Below are 20,585 nucleotides of genomic sequence, written 5' to 3' on the forward strand. Positions count from 1 at the left end.
CATGTGTGCCCTGCTGGTTTGCCATGTCTCTGCAGGTCTCTGTTATATACTATGTGCTCTTCTCTGCTATATACTATGTGCTCCTCTCTGCTGTATACTATGTGCTCCTCTCTGCCGTATACTATGTGCTCCTCTCTGCTGTATACTATGTGCTCCTCTCTGCTATATACTATGAGCTCCTCTCTGCTGTATACTATCTGCCCCCCTGTCCTGTGTGCCCTGCTGGTTTGCCATGTCTCTGCAGGTCTCTGCTATATACTATGAGCTCCTCTCTGCTGTATACTATCTGCCCCCCTGTCTTGTGTGCCCTGTTGGTTTGCCATGTCTCTGCAGGTCTCTGCTATATACTATGAGCTCCTCTCTGCTATATACTATGAGCTCCTCTCTGCTGTATACTATCTGCCCCCCTGTCATGTGTGCCCTGCTGGTTTGCCATGTCTCTGCAGGTCTCTGCTATATACTATGAGCTCCTCTCTGCTGTATACTATCTGCCCCCTGTCCTGTGTGCCCTGCTGGTTTGCCATGTCTCTGCAGGTCTCTGCTGTGGCACATGGAGGCTGCAGGGTTTGGCTGTGTAGCAGGAGGCTCCTTCTTCAGGCTGTCAGTCATGTACTTTCTGTCCTGCTGCAGCCAATAGGCAGTGAGTTGTGGAGGCAGAGTCCTGGCTCCTCTGTCTCAGGCCTCCTGGCTGGGTGATTGATGTCACAGTTTGCACACAGAGCACTAACCAAATGCAAAAAGCACTTTCCACTTCAGCTCTTCCTTTGCTCTTTTTATCCTGCCCCAGGAATTGGAAGCAACTGAGGCGAGACCAAGCTCCATTTTTTATCTCCTAAGTGATCAGAGCTGTGGGGCTGGAGCTCCACCATAGTGTGGGAAGGCAGCATGGATCACATAGGGGCTCATCACCTGCACCAGAGCCATGCAGAACCCATCAGTTTTGGAATCGATCAGATCTTGAACAATCCAGATCAAGGGAGTTGTATGATTTCCAGTTCCAGGCTCCAGGATTCGGACTATGGATTGGGATGCATTGTCAGCAGTGCCTACAACACAATGACAGGCAACTACAGCAATAACAGCACCGGGGGATATAACAACAGTGCCTGCAGCATGGCCTCGTATAACATGAACATGGGGATGAACATGAATGGGAACAGCCTCAATTCTGCTGGGGTCATTAGGGTTCCTGCTCATAGACCTCTGACCGGCGGTGTGCACCAACCTATTTCCACTGGAATGCCTACTGTGCCTAGTGTGGGGGCAATGAACAATATGAACAACCTCACAGGGTTAACCTTCCCTTGGATGGAGAGTAATAGGAGGTATACTAAGGACAGGTTCACAGGTAGGTCCCTATAAGCTCTGCTTGGCCTCTGTGCTTTACACTGCTGCTACCTGCACTTTCTATGCACATCACCTGTGTGACAGCAAAGGAAGTTACCTGTAGTGTCCTCTGACCAGCAGGACTGGAGGTGTGAGGAAGGTCTCAAAAAAAACTTCATCAGTTACTATAAATATTATTAGAACGAGTGTAATTATTATTGTTTGTGTTTATATTCTTATCATTACTAAATATAATGCTATCATAATGGCATTATCAGTAGTAGTATTTTTATCAATAGTATAATTATCATCATCGCCTTTTTAAATTATTTTCTCGTTCATTATTGTTCCAGAAATAATGTAATATTAATTGAAAAAATGAAAATAAATTAAACTAAGTTTTAACGTAGAATAATGGGATTATTATTGTGTTTCCTTTTTTGAAACTAATTACTAAATTAATTTGTTATACATATGACGATTATTTTATATTCATTTTATAGTAGAAATAAAAAAGCAATAATCATAATAATAAAAAGAATTATAATAGCAAATATTTTTCCAGTATTTGGAATTTGTTTTATTTATTACACATTATGATATAGAAACATTCTTTAAAACAAAAGACTCACAGTTGCAATTTATTGTAAAATATTTGGAAACATTTCAATACATAAAATTGCACCCATAGATTTTTCGACTTTTGCAATTACTTCTGAAATTATAGGATTATATTGACGTAGCCATATGTCAATATATGTCCATACTTTTTGTGATGCAGGATATCAGGTTGACAAAACTGTACAAAAAAAAGTTTTTAAAAATTTAAATAGCTATTAGGTTGCTGTTTGTGGTGTAAGTCCAAACGGGTCGGGCCTAGTGACAGGAATAATGCTAAAATGACAACAGGTAGATTAGATAGGAAGGTTCATCTAAAGACAATGTAAATACTATTATGCATACATGCAGCTATGTATTGTATAATATATGCTATACACACACAAATATGCTATATACACACACATATATGTGTGTGTGTGTGTGTGTGTGTGTGTATATATATGATTGTAATTGTGTGTAGATATGATTGATACAGAAAATATAAGCAGCAATAAAATTGTGTCCATACTAATAAATCAAACAATTATACACTACGATAGGAAGGTGGTCTCTGATACACTAGCTATTGTTCCTCAAGATAACGAGAGCATTACCCTTATTATTAATGTTACTGTTCCTAAGATCATGTAAAATAAACAAGTAAAAACTGGAAATAAAAACGGAAATATATAAGGGAACTAATAGAATCCGACACTGCAATCCACTGGATGATACATTTGAAGCAAAATACAGTAATGAATCCAATTATTCCAGCAATCGTCAAGTCTATTTATCTATTCACAGTAAAACATAAAAATCGCAAATATGTATTATCATTAAGATCACAAAGATGTTTAATAATTCCATAACAAAAGTGAAGAGGGGAAACATTTATTTTTTATTGCATAAATTGGATCTATTTGTAATTTTATATATGTATTTCTTTTACATTTTTACCTTCTTTAGTTCTATTCCTAGACTTTTTATTTTAGTTTTATTTATAGTTTTAATTAGTATATGTGTATTTAATTGTATCTTACCGATATGAATATGTTTTTGTTTGTGTATATATATATATATATATATATATATATTGTAATGTGTAGGTGTATACTATACAGTGACAAAAGATATTTACCCACATACAATATATATATATATATATATATATATATATATATATATATATATGAATTATTATCATTATGTAGTAATGTGTAGATATATGCAGTTTATAATGACATTACATCTCCTGTATGTAGTAACGTGTAGGTATATGCAGTTTATGGTGACATTAGATATATTACACATTTCTATCTCCTGTATGTATTACTGCGTAGGTGTATGCAGTATATGAAGTATAAAGTTACAGTAGGATGTATATAGTGACAGTAGGATGTATATGTACAGTATATAGTGAAAGTAGGATATATATATAGAGAGTATATAGTGACAGTATCATTTATATATCTAATATATAGTGACAGTAGGATGTGTATATATACAGTATATAATGACAATAGGATGTATATATACAGTATATAGTGACAGTATGAGGTATATATACAGTATATAGTGACAATATCATTTATATATCCAATATATAGTGACAGTAGGATGTATATATACAATATATAATGACAATAGGATGTATATATACAGTATATAGTGACAGTAGGATGTATATATCCAGTATATAGTGACAGTAAGGTGGATATAGAGTATAAAGTGACAGTATGATGTATATATACAGTATATAGTGACAGTAGGATGTATATAGAGTATATAGTGACAGTATGATGTATATATCCAGTATATAGTGACAGTATGATGTATATATCCAGTATGTATGTGTCCTGCAGTACTTGCTGTATGCTGAGCCCTGTCTCTGTCTCTCTCCGCTGCCGCTTGTGCCCTCTGTGCCCTGTGTGCCCGCTGCAGTGGCCCTCTCACCCTTCACTGTAACACGCCGTATAGGTCACCCCTACCAGAACCGCACCCCACCTAAGAAGAAGAAGCCTCGGACGTCGTTCACACGGCTACAGATCTGCGAGCTGGAGAAGCGGTTCCACCGGCAGAAGTACTTGGCCTCCGCCGAGAGAGCTGCCCTGGCCAAGGCCCTCAAGATGACCGATGCCCAGGTCAAGACATGGTTCCAGAACCGCAGGACCAAGTGGAGGTAACCGGGAGAGGGGCGGACACATGTATTTCTATACCTATATATGACATACACATGGATATTACTGTATATATGTGACATATGAGGACACCAGGAGTCATTTCCGGGTTCTATCCATGTGACTGCTGAGGCTTTTCTACAGCACATACTGATAGATAATAGATTAATGTGGTGTAGATGGCAATTCTAGCTTTAGACAGATGATATACGTAGTTGTAAATAGATACATTATAGATAGATTCCACATGCATTAATTTATAAAGAAATGTAGATATGAAATAGATTGAATGTGATCCAGGAAATAAATAGATCTAATATTTCATTTCTGTAGATGTTTCATAGCTCTGTACAGAAATTGTATTACATCAGACATTAGGTCCCTGGTCCCATTGGATCTCACAAGGTGAATACTAATATTATGATAAATAAATAAATAGATTAATAAATTTTCTGCTTTTCTAAAGTTGGAGTGCTTGATCCATAGCTAGAAAGAAGAAGTAAACAAAAAAAATACAAGGATAGATATGAAATAAAAAAAGATAGAAAAATTAAGAAAACAAAATAAACCAAAAAAAGAAACCAAGCACCATGTTTTTTTTTAATACATACAGACGATGGACGTATATGATTGCAGTGCAAAGTGCTGATTACTGACTACATACAGATCTACAAATCCTTAATACCTGACAACTTACATTTCAACTCAACACGGATATAATACCTTCACACCCTACTGTCATTGTAAATACATTCATATGCTGTATGATGTACTTAATTAATTCATATAATACATTAACACACTGTACATCACTGTACTGCACTCAATACTATAATCAGATTTCTATACTGTTCTCATGTAACATTCATACGTGTACTCGATACATATACTAGAGTAATATAACACATTCATATACAGCATTCATAAAATAAACTAACATGCTGTACTTGTATAATACATTCATACACTGTACTCCATACATATATATATATATATATATATATATATATATATATATATATATATATACAAGAGTAATATAACACATTCATATACAGTATTCATAAAATACACTCATGCTGTACTTGTATAATACATTCATACACTGCACTCCATATATATATATATATATATATATATATATATATATATATATATATATATACACATACATACATACATATATATTAGAGTAATATAACACATTCATACACAGTATTCATAAAATAAACACATGCTGTACTTGTATAATTAATTCATACTCTGTACTCCATACATGTATATATATATACTAGAGTAATATAATACATTCATACACAATATTCATAAAATACACTCACATTCTGTATTTGTATAATACATTCATACACTGTATTATTATACTGCAATATTTCTATACCGCGATCATATAACATTCACATACTGTACTCATATAATACATTGATATGCTGGATTCATACAGCTAAATTTCGTTTGGTTGTGTAGAAATCGTTCTCAATCTTAAGATCATATTTCCATTTAACGGTGCACATCTATGAAAAGCATAGGGGGGATATAGAGCATCATAGGTAAATACCCCCTGAAGGACATGTGGTCCGGTTGTCATTCTATTCTGTTCTCTGTCTGGGACATTCTATTTTACCTTTTATCTTAGTATCGATTTCTAATAAAGTCTGCCAATAATTGACAGAAGCCCCATATTCAATCGCTTGGGTCCTAGTGATGTATAACTAGGTGCCATAATATGTGACATTATTACATTTTACATCGTTTACATTTAGATTTACATTGCATACAAGTTTCTGCATTAATCCATCATTTCTGAGATGCTTTACCCATCTATACAAAGTAACGAGTAGATGGTAAATGTCGGAACATTGATTAGTCATCTCAACATAATATGTACATGAGATCCATGTAGCTTAGCAGTAATTAATGCATATGCAATATTCTGTATCTGGGTGCAAAAGTTTAATTTGTTTTTTAAATAGTTGAAGGGGTTGTGCGCTTTCAGAAAATAATTGATAATGTTTGTATAAGGAAAAATTATACAATGTTCCAATATACTTTCTGTATCAATTCCCCACCGTTTTCTAGATCTCTGCTTGCTGTCCATCACATGGACAGATTATTACCACTGGAAGTAAATAGAAAAGCTTTTTATAGAAGTACAGCAAGCAGAGATGTAGAAAACCATGAGGAATGGATACAGAAAGTATATTGGAAAATTGTATAACTTTTAATTATACAAAAAATATAAAATATTTACTGAAAGTGGCCAACCCCTTTAATTATAGACATTTGTACAGATAGCTGTATATATGTGTATATATATATATATATATATATATATATATATATATATATATATATGGGGATGGGATGGTTGTAAAGCTGAAGCAACTTCTCTGAGGAATTTTCCATTTATTTTATTCCATTGTAAATAATTTTTTTTATCTATATATTTATATCTATCGATCGTCTATCAACGATTGCAAAGAGATATAGCTAGATGCATATATATGTATATATATATATATATGTGTGTAATAGAAAGATACATTAGATATTAGAAAAAGAGATGGATATTCTAAGTTAGGTTTTCAAAAAATTCTGTGTATCAGTATTCAAAGTTATCGATCTTTCTGTGATCAATCTTCTATCTATATCATATATCACATCTATCAGATAGACCTCACACTTTGTATGATATAAGCTCATGACTTCTGTTATTTTCCACTGGAGCCTAATACCTCGTGACCCATATAGGGAATTTTGCATTTAAATGAAACTGCAATTAATTTGTACAATAAATGAATGAGAAGAAGCCTTTTCATTCCATTGGTTCATAATTACCGCCATCATTACAAGAGTAACCCCTGGAGTGCCGGAAAAATTCCGAGTGTCACCATATTTTATAGTTCATTGAGTGATTTTATGTAGCGGGCTGTGGAATAATTTAAAATCGCAGCATGTATATAATATATACAGTATAGAGCAGTTTGCAATTTTGTATTTATCAATGTGTCTATCCATGAGAGAAGCATATGGTTGTGTGTGCATATTGTAACTTGTATTGACGATTTATAGCTGTTAAATAATACATTTTTGCATGCAATATATAACTACAAGTTGCCATACTCGGATGCGTGTTATATAGGAAAAAAGGGCTCAGAATTCTCTACTGTGACAACTCTGTAATAATTGCTGTGAGCCACACTGCCATAAGTCACCTGGGAAATCACTGCAGACAGGTGACATTTTATGTACAGCTAAAATATCCATTGTCTCATGTTATAGATATATCCAGTTCTGTACATTTAATACTAGAATATCCAGTGCTGTATATATAATACTAGACTATCCAATGCTGTATATATAATACTAGACTATCCAGTGCTGTATATATAATACTAGACTATCCAATGCTGTATATATAATACTAGACTATCCAGTGCTGTATATATAATACTAGATTATCCAATGCTGTATATATAATACTAGACTATCCTATATATTATACTGGACTATCCAGTCCTGTACATTTAATACTAGAATATCCAGTGTTGTATATATAATAATAAACTATCCAGTGCTGTATAAATAATATTAGACTATCCAGTGCTGTATATATATTACTAGACTACCCAGTGCTGTATATATATTACTAGACTACCCAGTGCTGTATATATAATAATAGACTATCCAGTGCTGTATATGTAATACAAGACTATCCACTGCTTTATATAATACAAGACTATCCAGTGCTGTATATATAATACTAGAATATCCAGTGCTGTATATATAATAATAGAATATCCAGTGCTGTATATATAATACTAGAATATCCAGTGCTGTATATATAATAATAGACTATCCAGTGCTGTATATATAATACTAGACTATCCAGTGCTGTATATATATTACTAGACTACCCAGTGCTGTATATATAATACTAGACTATCCAGTGCTGTATATATATATACTAGACTACCCAGTGCTGTATATATAATAATAGACTATCCAGTGCTGTATATATAATACTAGACTATCCAGTGCTCTATATATTATACTAGACTATCCAGTGCTGTATATAATACAAGACTATGCATTGCTGTATATATATATATATATATATATATATATATATATATATATATATATATATTAGACTATCCAGTTCTCTATATATAATAATAGACTATCCAGTGCTGTATGAATAATACTGGACTATCCAGTGCTGTATATATTATACTAGACTATCCACTGCTTTATATAATACAAGACTATCCAGTGCTGTATATATAATACTAGAATATCCAGTGCTGTATATATAACAATAGACTATCCAGTGCTGTATATATAATACTAGACTACCCAGTGCTGTATATATAATAATAGACTACCCAGTGCTGTATATGTAATACAAGACTATCCACTGCTTTATATAATACAAGACTATCCAGTGCTGTATATATATTACTAGACTACCCAGTGCTGTATATATAATAATAGACTATCCAGTGCTGTATATATAATAATAGACTATCCAGTGCTGTATATATAATACTAGACTATCCAGTGCTGTATATATAATAATAGACTACCCAGTGCTGTATATATAATAATAGACTATCCAGTGCTGTATATGTAATACAAGACTATCCACTGCTTTATATAATACAAGACTATCCAGTGCTGTATATATAATACAAGACTATCCAGTGCTGTATATATAATACTAAACTATCCACTGCTGTATATATATCATTAGACTATCCAGTGCTGTATATATTATACTAGACTTTCCAGTGCTGTATATATAATACTAGACTATCCAGTGCTGTATATATAATACTAGACTATCCAGTGCTGTATATATAACAATAGACTATCCAGTGCTGTATATAATACAAGACTATCCAGTGCTGTATATAATACAAGACTATACATTGCTATATACATATAATAATAGACTATCCAGTGCTCTATATATAATAATAGACTATCCAGTGCTGTATATATAATACTAGACTATCCAGTGCTGTATATATAATACTAGACTATCCAGTGCTGTATATATAATACTAGACTATCCAGTGCTGTATATATAATACTAGACTATCCAGTGCTGTATATATAATACTAGACTATCCAGTGCTGTATATAATACAAGACTATACATTGCTGTATATATAACAATAGACTATCCAGTGCTGTATATAATACAAGACTATACATTGCTGTATACATATAATACTAGACTATCCAGTGCTGTATATATAATAATAGACTATCCAGTGCTGTATATATAATAATAGACTATCCATTGCTGTATATAATACAAGACTATACATTGCTGTATATATAATAATAGACTATCCAGTGCTGTATATAATACAAGACTATACATTGCTGTATATATATATATATATATATATATATATATATATATATATATATATATATAATAGACTATCCAGTGCTCTATATATTATACTAGACTATCCAGTGCTCTATATATTATACTAGACTATCCAGTGCTCTATATATTATACTAGACTATCCAGTGCTGTATATAATACAAGACTATGCATTGCTGTATATATATATATTAGACTATCCAGTTCTCTATATATAATAATAGACTATCCAGTGCTGTTTATATAATGCTACACTATCCAGTGATATATAAGATATTAGACTATCTAGTGGTGAATATATTATACTAGACTATCCATAATAGAAATTCTGTACTATTAACCTATTAATAATAATAATTCTAACAATAATTATAACTTATACACCACTTCTACTACTAATAATAATAACTGATGAATAATTATTATTATTTTCCTACATACCATAAAATCCGTCATAGATATTATTATATTGGAGCAAATAGGGCTTTTTATTATATTAGACTGTAAAGAACAGTATAGTATTTTAGTAGTGCTGTAAATATTGTGCTCGATAATCCAGTGTTGCATTATTGCATTAAAGTATATGCCTCCGTCTTGTGGAATCTCCCTTTAAGGGAAATCTACCATCAAAATCCATCATGATAAACCTGGGACAATTACTCATATATGGTGACTGTGGAAATCTGCTTATATTTGGTATCCATGGCCTCCTTACTTTTAAAATCAACTTGTACAATTATGCTAATTAGTCTGAATGGGTGTTGTGGGAGTTACCAGAGCCCCTTGCCACTTTTCACAGGCTGTTACACAAACTTACCCTCCTTCTTGCTTTCTCAGCTCAGACACTCCCAGCCTCCTCCTTCTGCCTGCTGTAATCTCACTGGGGAGTGGGAGGGGAGATGTGCTTCTGCACAGTGTAACAGCCTGTGAAGCTGCAGCATGGTGGGGCTCTGGTAATAACCCCCAGAGCCCTTCTGGTTAATTAGCATAATTTGAAACATTGATTTGAGAAGGAAGGAGAACATGGATAACAAATATAAGAAGATTACCCCAGTCACAGTGCCTGGATCTATGAGTAATGTCCCTGGTTTATCATGATTGATTTTAGTGGTAGATGTTCTTTAAATGGTCGTTCGTCCTTTAAAGAATGATATATTCAGCCTGGGGTCATAGCACGAGAATAGCAGAGGGAGAACTCCGTCTCTTTTAGCATAGTGTCATTGTGTCAATCAGCTGTGTGGGGGGGGGGGGGGGGTGTGCGTAAATTCATTATTGTCTGAGCCATGAGGTGCTAGGTAGAGCTCCTCAGCCTAATTTGCATATGTTATAAAGCTCTATTGGGCAGATTTAGCAAGCTGTCTGAAAGTCAGAATATTCTTAGTTGCCCATGTCAACCAATCACAGCTCCCCTTTAAAATATTCACGAGCACTGGTAAAATGAAAGCTGAGCTGTAATTGGTTGCCATGGGCAACTAAGAATATTCTGACTTTCAGACAGCTTAATAAATCTGCCGCTATGTCTATGAAACCCAGGCATTCCTAGAGTATGACAAAAGAATCTTATTCCTGTTCGGGATGGGACATGGAGGTTAGTATGAACATCTACTATCAGTTTATTTGATGGTAGATGTCCTTTAAGTTGAAATTGCATGTAAGTCAGAAGTGGTGTATTTCATAATTGTAGCTCCAGACCAGCCCAAAATGGGCCACAATTATCAGAACTAGTGCAGTCTGTACTATGTGCAGTTTGTCTGTGGAGTGTGCAGGGGGCGTCAGATTAATCCAAACTGTCGCCTCCTGCACTGCTCAGGAAATAAATGTGGCGCACAGTCCGAAACTGCACCGGAACACCGGACACAACACAGCCGCGACTCAAAACTGGCGCAGACACTTTATAAATACTTCTGCAAGAAGTTTCCATTTACTTTTCATGGCAAAGTCAGACAGTAGTTTCATGGGCAAACCCCTTTAAGTCGGGGACCATCTGTAGTAAAAGTAGATCCATGTAAAATATAATCTGTATGAGGTTGATGTGTCGTGAAAATATTCTTATCCACTGGCATAATCCCTGCTGTGGTAACTGAAAGTTATCTGAAATGTGGCGTTGTGACTAAGGTAAAAAAAAATGTATAAGAATATCACTTTTAGCTTTTCCTGCAGCAGTGGGTGGAATCAAAGGTTCTTTGCCTCCAGATTTTACCCCATTAAACAACCATAACCCTCAGGAAGGGTATGGAATATCCTTTCTAAAATATTCTCTCCACCAAAGTCATGTGGAATTTGATGGCGCTGTATAAATAAAGATTATTATGTGTGCAGCGTAAGTAGAGAAGAGTGATATTTTGCAGAAAAGAGGCAATTCTAGAATGGACATTTCATACCCTACTAAAGGGTGCTGGTAGTTTAAAGGGGTTAAATCTGGTGATGGGGTCCCTTTAAATCTTTTCATTGCGAATGGCGTGATTGTAAATTGCTGTTGTTAGATGTCACCAATGTCCACAGCCTAAAGAGATTTTATACGGTTCTGGAGGAACATGCTCCGTGTTGTTCTTCATCTATATGGAGATCCGTGAAAAATCTACTAGTTATGAACCAGCAAATAAATGATCATTGGTTTTGCACAGATTTTTCCAAATTGTCAATAATTTAACTTACCTTTTGTGTAAGTTTGAGATGTTACTCTCTCATCTCAAAAGTGTTGCCCAACAGACCCAATGATGTGTTGTTCTGGCACATGTGACCACTGAGCCCATCTGCCCTGGCCACAAGAGCAAAGTTTGCTTAAAGGGGTTGTATGAAGTTTGTACCAAGCTTAAACGGGGCAGTACCCTACCCTCACCGTTCTCACTAATCGAGGGAGCGGCTAGTCGAGCATGTGCCCTCAACTCCATTCAATATTATGGGATACCGGGGGTACAGCGCTCGCTTATCTCTGACTCTCCCAAAGACACTGAATGGGAATGTCGGAGATACCGCTGTGCCCAGCAATTTCCTTTGCTCCCATAGTTTTGAATGAGCGACAGGACGCATACTCGACCTATCGCTCCATCAATAAGTAAGAATAGGAAAATTGATTTCATGATCAGTGGGAGTCCCAGAGGATAGGCCCCCACCGATCAGATTATTATCCCCTATCCTGTGGCTTGCACATATTAATCAAATTTGGCACAACCCGTTTAACCTGGAAAATAATTTAAATTCTTCAATCGTAGCTTCAGTATGGGGAGAACAAATTATTGATACACAATTTATCCCAATACAGTTTACCTTTGATGGCATCAGTCACCTAGGAACAGTTATTATTGATAACTGTCCCAATAATTGTACCATGTCCAGGGGTGTTACTTGAGGGGGTACATTCGCAACCGGGTCCAAGAGGCCTGGGGGGCCCATATGGTGTACCTTTCCTGTATGAGAAGACTACTAGAAGACTACTACTATAAACAATTATAATTGGGGGTCTGGCACACATTTTACATTGGGGCCCAAAAGCTTCAAGTGTGAACAGAACCTTATCTCTAAAAAAGATGAAATTTCATCACATGAAATTCATGGCTCCTGGGCTGCAGATTAGGGATTAGATCAAACTATTGTTTTGCAATGTCATGAAAACCATGATTGGTGTGTCTGTAGCATCTTCCTGGTGTATTGGAAAGCTATCATGGTATATGATGCTGATGGTGTCACGTGGTTCCAACTTCACAATGATGTATTATGTGATATAATTTACTGTATTTGGCAATTGGTAAGACTGATGTACCAGTATCTGCTGTCCAGATAATAATAGGTTTTCAGGTATAATAATAGGTGGCGAGGATAATTTTGATTTTAATACTGTGCTAACTCCAGGTGAAGGTAACACGTATGTCATTCCGGTGACTTATACAGAAAAACTGTGAGCACTTGTGAGTGTGTGAATGAAAGGTGGAATAGTAGGATGATTTTGTAATTTTTGCCTTGGGCATCCCCAGATGTGGTCGCTGTAGGATGTAGTTGTTAGGCTTAGTGTATCCCTAGGAACGAGTGCGTCTCACATGACTCAGCTGTTCTGTCCAGGGTAAGACCCGGGCTGTGCTGACAGAAGAGGAGAAGCAGCCTGACATCAGTCATGCCCTATTATATTATAGCTAAGCCGGATTTATTAATGCTACCCCCTTCCTTTCCCTGCAGTATATATGTAGTGATAGGCTGTATCATCCGTATCTTCATGGTTTAAATAGTCAGCAGTATAACCAGAGGCACTTGGTGTAATAGAAATCACATCTCTATGTACTGAGGGGGAGATGAGAGGGGTCACAATATGTGGGGGAGATGAGGGGCCACAATATGAAGGGGAGTTGAGGGGCCACAATATGAGGGGAAGTGAGAGACCACAATATGAAGGGGAGTTAAGGGACCACAATATTAAGGTGAAATGAGAGGCCACAATATGAGAGGGAGATGAAGGGTCACAATATGAGGGGGGGGGGGGGTGATGGGTCACAATATGAGGGGGAGATGAAGGGTCACAATATGAGGGGGAGATGATAGGGCTACAATATGGGGGGGAGATGAGGGATCACAATATGAGGGGGAGATGACAGGACACAATATGAGAGGGAGATAAGAGATCACAATATGAAGGGGAAATGATAGGGGCCACAATATGAAGGGTAGATGATAGGGGCCACAATATGAGAGGGAGATGAGAGGCCACAATATAAGGGGGAGATGAGGGGCCACAAGATGAGGGGAGATGGGGGCCATGATATGTGGAGGTGACAGGGGGCCTCAATAAGAGGGGGAGACAACAAGGGCCCAGTTTAAGGTGGAAGTTACAGGGGCCACAATATAAGGAGGAAATGAGATGCCACAATATGAGAGAGAAATGATGGGGCTACATAATAAGGTGGAAATGAGGGGTAACAGTATGAGGGAGAGATGAGAGGGGGCCACAGTATGAGGGTGAGATGGGGAAAGCACAGATCGTCTTTTTTTTTTTTTTTTTTAAAAGTATTTATTTTTGCAATTTTTGAAATTTTATACAATTACAATAAACAAAACCAGAAAACAAGATTGTCTGCCACATATTTCCTTCCCCCCATTACAGGATTATTATACAACAGCCATGGTAACAATCAGGTTCTTGCTGTGTTACAAAACTACCTGAGGGATATTACACAATAGATAACAGCAGGATACTACAGCCAGACATCTTGATACAACACAAACAACTATTGACACATAGACAATCAGTCACACACACACACACACATACCAGCACGCTCAGTCTCCTTCATCATGGAGAGGAGTATATGTCACATGTGATTATAAGGCTGTATGGGGAGTCGCGCACCATCTGGACCAGATGCGATCAAACTTCTGGGGACACTTCCTGTTGGTATACAGGGACCGGTAGTGGGGAATGACGCTGTTAATAAGTAGTATCCATCTTTTTAATGGAGGGGGCTCCTGGTCCTTCCAGGTCATCACCACCACTTTTCGGGCGTAGTATAAGACAAACCTAAAGAAAATTTTGTCATAGTGGCCATTGACAACTTCATTTATGATGCCGAGGAGACACACAGAGGGAGACATCAAGCGTGGGAAATCAAAGTGTATATTTAGGAATTCCAGCACTTCGGACCAGAAGACATGGACCCTAGGGCAGGACCAGACACAATGCAGGAAGGATCCGACTTCAGCCTGACAGCGAAAGCAAAGATCATTGGGCATTGCTCCCATGCGGAATAGTCTAGCAGGGGTGAAGTATACTCGATGGAGGAATTTAGATTGGATCAGGAAGTCCCTCGCACTCACTACAGATGTGAAGTAGGACAGTTCGACCTCCCTCCAGTCATCATCTGACAGGTCAGGGATATCCTGTCTCCAGCGTTCACAGGCTCTATCAAACGGTCTGGACTTTTGCTCTTGTAGGAGAGCATAGCACTGAGTGAGTGGCTTAGGGAGGTCCGGGGTACTCATCAGAGTCTCTAGTTTGGAGAATTTCACTGTCAGGCTGAAGGAGCCGAATTGGGCTTTGAATGCGTGCCGCAGTTGCGTGTAATGGAAGCTAGCCGTATTGGGTACAGTATGTCTCTCCCTTATCTCGTTAAAGCTGAGTAATTCTGCTTCCGGGGATAAGAGCTGACCTACAAATTTCACCCCCGCCGCCCCCCACATTGTCCAGCCCGGGAGGGAGAGGAAGTGAGAGAGCCACGGATTGAGCCACAATGGGGTCCTGGGCGAGAGGGGGGGAGAGCTGCTCGGCTCTACCAGGGATTGTGCCCTACGCCAGCACACCGCTACCGTACGTAGGGGAAGTGGGGTATCAGATGGGGACTTATACCTGTACAGCAGGTTTGTAAGGGCCTCGTAGGAACCTACCAGGGCACCAGCCAGTGCAGTAGCTGCATTACCCATGTCTATATCTATCCACCACTGGGCATATACAAGCTGGGAAGCCAGGTAATAAAGATACAGATCCGGGGCAGCCAGTCCACCCCTAGACTTGGGAGCCTGAAGCAGCGCTAAACTGAACCGCGGGGCACTACTCTGCCAGTAAAAGGACCTGAGAATGCCGTCTAAGCGTTTAAACAAACTCTTAGGAAGGAGTATAGGACAGGCATGGAAAAGGTATAGAAATTTTGGGAGAAAAATCATTTTAAATATGTTAATACGCCCGTACAAAGACAGGGGGAGAGTGGACCAGGCTTTTAGGCGTGATTCCGTTGCAGTTATCAAGGGTGTAATGTTTAACTCCGTATATGCCTGGACCCTGCGTGACACCTGAACTCCCAGATATTTAAAGGTGGACACCACCTGGACTGGGACGGGGAGGGAGTGTACCCCTACATCAGATAAGGGGAAAAGGACCGATTTGTCCCAGTTAACCCGGAGACCTGAGAACCCCCCGTAGCGTTCTATCAGGGACAGAAGGGATTCCAGAGAGGGGCCCACGTCTCCAAGGTATACAAGTGTATCATCAGCGTAGAGAGATACCTTTTCAATGATAGGACCTCTAGTAATACCCTTAATGCTATCAGAGTGACGGATCGCCACAGCAAGGGGCTCAATGGCAAGTGCGAAGAGGAGGGGAGATAGCGGGCAGCCCTGCCTAGTGCCCCTGGCCATAGGGAGAGTAGGTGAGATGTTAAGGTTGGTCCGTACCCTAGCCTTGGGATCATTATACAGTAGTTTAACTAATGCTGTAAATCGAGGGCCAAGACCCATTCTAGGCAAAAGGGTCCACAGATATGCCCATTCCACAGAGTCAAACGCCTTACAATTGTCTAAGGATAAGATAAACCCAGGGTCTGGAGACCGCTCTGCCTCTGCTACATTCAGGTGTAGTCTTTGTATATTTATGTCAGTTCCCCTCCCAGGCATAAAGCCTGTCTGGTCCGGGTGAACCAAGGATAATATCACTTTATTAAGCCTTGTTGCCAGAATTTTTGCTAGGATTTTAACATCTGAGTTTAGGAGGGAAATTGGGCGGTACGAGTCGGGAAGCAGGGGATCCTTGCCAGGCTTAGGAAGAACTACAATAAGGGCCTCTCGCATGGAGTCAGGGAGGGAACCACTGTCGAGCGCATCGGAGTACAGGCTAAGTAGATGAGGGACCAGGGTCTCACAGTTATCCCTATACCACTCACCTCCCAGCCCATCAAGTCCAGGTGTCTTGCCGAGGGGCAACGATTGGATGGCCAGTTCCACCTCCTCCGCCGAGAGCGGAGCATCAAGCTCCGATGACTGTGCCGATGTGAGTCTCCAAAGTGGAAGACTGTCAAGGAATCTGGAAATCTCGACGGAAGAGGCGGACAATCTGGAGCTGTAAAGAGAGGAATAGAATTCATGAAATACCATGTTTATGGCCCGGGGTTCTGTGATCAGGGCTCCACTACTGTTAAGGATAGAGGGAACGGAAGCACAAGGACGTTCAGCCCGCGATAAATACGCAAGCAGCTTCCCATTTTTATCTCCGAATTCAAAGATGGACGCTTCCCTGGCTAGCAGGCGCTTACTGGTGCGCTCCTTCACTACAGCTAGATGGTTCCTCTGCGCCTGAGCCCAAGTCTTTTTATTCCCCGGAGTAGGTTTCTCTAGATACTCCTTTTCTGCATTTACCAGTGCAGCGGTCAGCCTCTCCTCCTGCGCGTTTAGAGACTTTCTATGGCCAGCTACACCTGACATGAATGCTCCCCGCACCGAGGACTTGTACGAGTCCCAGACTAGGAGAGGATCAGGATGGGTTGAGTGTACATCCCAGAACTCGCTGTGCGCTGCCCTAACAGTACTCTGGACCGCTGGGGATTGGAGCCAGGCCGGGTGCAGGCGCCATACGCGGGAGTCGCTGGGGGGGCCTATAAGGAGACTAATGAGCAAGGCGGAGTGGTCTGATGCACTGCGTGGGCAATAGGATACCTGGTCAACGTGCGGCAACATATCAGGGGAGACAAAGGCCAGATCAATCCGAGAGAAGCTCCTGTGCACAGAGGAATAGAATGAATATTCTCTCTCTTGAGGGTGTTTACTACGCCAAACATCGGCGAGGTCTAGAGAAGTGAGCCACTCGTTCAGACGGACCGAGCCTGTGTCCAGACCACTTGTACGATCTAAGGAGGGATTAGGGACTGCATTGAAGTCACCAATGCAGAGTATCGGACTTGGAGGCATAGCAGCCAGCTTACTGGATATTAGGTGCAATACAGCTGGATCAAAGGGAGGGGGGACATAAATAGACGCTATAGTAAAGGTAAAGCCCCACAAGGCACAATGTACGATCACATAACGGCCAAAGTGATCCGGCGCTACCTGTATGACCTCTATGGGAAGCGCTTTGGATATGAGTATGGATACTCCCCTGGCGTAAACAGAGTAGGAGGAATGATACCCTCTAGCCACCCAGGCCCGCTTCAGGGAGAGGACCTTCTGACCCGTAAGGTGTGTCTCTTGGATACATACAATGTGAGGGGCTTGACGCTTAATGACATCTAACATCAGAGCCCTCTTGAATTTAGAATTAAGTCCCCTCACATTCCAGCTCATTACCTTAAGTGAAGACATCTTAGCGGAAGGGAAAGGGGTGTGGGGAAGGAGACGTGAGCAACCAAGCATTCATCCTTTCATACCACAAAGACATAGACAGACAGACAACAGTGAGCATAACAAATATAACAGAACTGAACTAACAATCCCAAGAATACAAACCCCCTGTCTAACACCCTAACAGCAGTAGTGTAGACCTATACCCAATAACAATCAAAGAGTAGAACAGTGGTCCCTAACTCAAGACAAACCTACACCATTTGTCCCGGGACCTTCAACCCTTAATGTATATATGATCAGGAGGTTATTAGGCAGCCATATTTAGAGAAAACCAAAGAGGAGATAGGGGATGGGGGAAGGGGGAGGGGAGGGGGAAGGGGGAGGGGAGAGGAGGAGGGGGGGGAATAGGGAAAGAATGAAGTGCCATATGTGGCGCACTGGTCGATATGACCAAACAGAGAACACAAATCAATCACAGGGTACATTTGTGAGGCACGTAATGTGTAAACAAATATTAGAAAACTGTAACAGTGATTTGGGACCCCTAGATAACTATTCAGGACTAAGTCAAGCATTGTCATAGCACATCAGATAAAAGGATATGTGAGTCCAGTCACTCAGGAGGTGCGGGCCTTCCAGCAGGAGCCCGAGGGGCTGCGTCAGCCCAGTGAAGTGCTTCGGTTGGGCAGGTGAAGAAACGAGTCTTCTGGCCGTCCACAATTCGGAGCTTGGAAGGGTACATCATGGAGTATTTATACCCCTTGTCACGGAGACGGGCACGGACCTCGGTGAATTGTGCTCGCTGTTTCCTGACGGATGCAGAGAAATCAGGGTAGAAGGACACTCTGCTGTTGGCATAGAGAATTTCTCCCTTGGTACGGACAGCCCTGAGGATAGAGTCCCTGTCCCTAAAGTGCAGCAGCCGGGCCAGGAAGGGTCTCGGATTGCCCCCTGGGGGGCCAGGGCGGGATGGCACTCGATGGGCCCTTTCCACTGTGAAGAACGGGGAGAAGGTATCTGCAGGAAGCATATTTTTGAGCCAATTTTCAAAAAAGGATACAGGGTCAGACCCTTCCACTTTTTCGGGGAGACCAACCACTCTGACGTTGTTCCGTCGCAGGCGGTTTTCGAGGTCATCAGCTCTGTCGATGGATGCAGACATTTGGCGCTGAAGCTCTCTGATCTGTGTCGGCATAGGCCTCTGGACATCCTCCACCTCAGATATTCTGCGTTCAGTTTCGGTGATTCGCTCTTTGGCTTTGTGGACATCATGTCGTAATAGAACAAAGTCCTGTCGCAGCTCATCCACCTTGGTGACCAGTTTGGATTGGCATCCGTTAATGGCCGCCAGCACCTCTGCAAATTTCCGATCCAACTCCGTGGCCGCGTCAGACGGATCAGCACCCTCTTCATAGCTTACAAGCTGTGGCGGGCTCTGGGAGCCTTCAAAGAGGGAGGGAGAGGAGTTTGGGGACCCCTGAGGAGAGCAAGGCTGTGTGCGGGAGAATCTCCCTAACTTTTTGGCAGCGTTTGACTGTATCTGCTCCAGAACGGCTTGTGATGTGGAGCATTCCTGCGCATCCAGGGGTTCCAGGGACTGGAATGGAGGATCCCCATGGACGGATTCATCATCCGAAGGAGGTGCAGACACCCCGGACGCTGCTTTGAGCATTTTAGCCGTCTTCCTCCGATTACCCATGGCGTCTGGGCAGGGGGGGGCCAGTGATAAACAATCAGGAAGCCTAGCGTCCAGTAGTTAGCAGAGATACAGTCCAAACCCGCGTGGAGTATTGCAGCAGGACTGCAAGGGTTAATATAAAACAGAACCCAGGAACAGGGGATCTCTGGGAATATGGAGGACTCAGTGCTGGGCTGTATAGCTTGGGGTCCCCAGGGCAGAGGTGGGCAGCAGCAGGGGAATTACTTCCCTACCTGGTCCTGGATCAGTCCAGCAGTGACAGGGTTAACCCTGCGCGCCTAGGCCTCAGGCAGCGCAGGGGAGTCCACAGGATGGCGCCTCCAGCAGGATGCA

General features: G+C 40.3%; 1 protein-coding gene across 2 annotated transcripts in view; it reads left to right on the top strand.

The window, feature by feature from the left end:
- The first annotated feature begins 725 nt into the window (after positions 1–725).
- Positions 726–20,585, top strand: part of TLX1 (T cell leukemia homeobox 1) — a 59,232-nt gene continuing 39,372 nt past the window's right edge. For both annotated transcript variants that reach the window (XM_072129674.1, XM_072129673.1), the window contains exons 1-2: positions 726–1,348; positions 3,868–4,105. In XM_072129674.1, coding sequence (XP_071985775.1) covers positions 886–1,348; positions 3,868–4,105 — 701 coding nt within the window. In that variant the 5' untranslated portion in view covers positions 726–885. The remainder of the gene's footprint in view (positions 1,349–3,867; positions 4,106–20,585) is intronic.

Source organism: Engystomops pustulosus, chromosome 11, assembly GCF_040894005.1.
Source record: "Engystomops pustulosus chromosome 11, aEngPut4.maternal, whole genome shotgun sequence".
Taxonomy (NCBI): domain Eukaryota; kingdom Metazoa; phylum Chordata; class Amphibia; order Anura; family Leptodactylidae; genus Engystomops; species Engystomops pustulosus.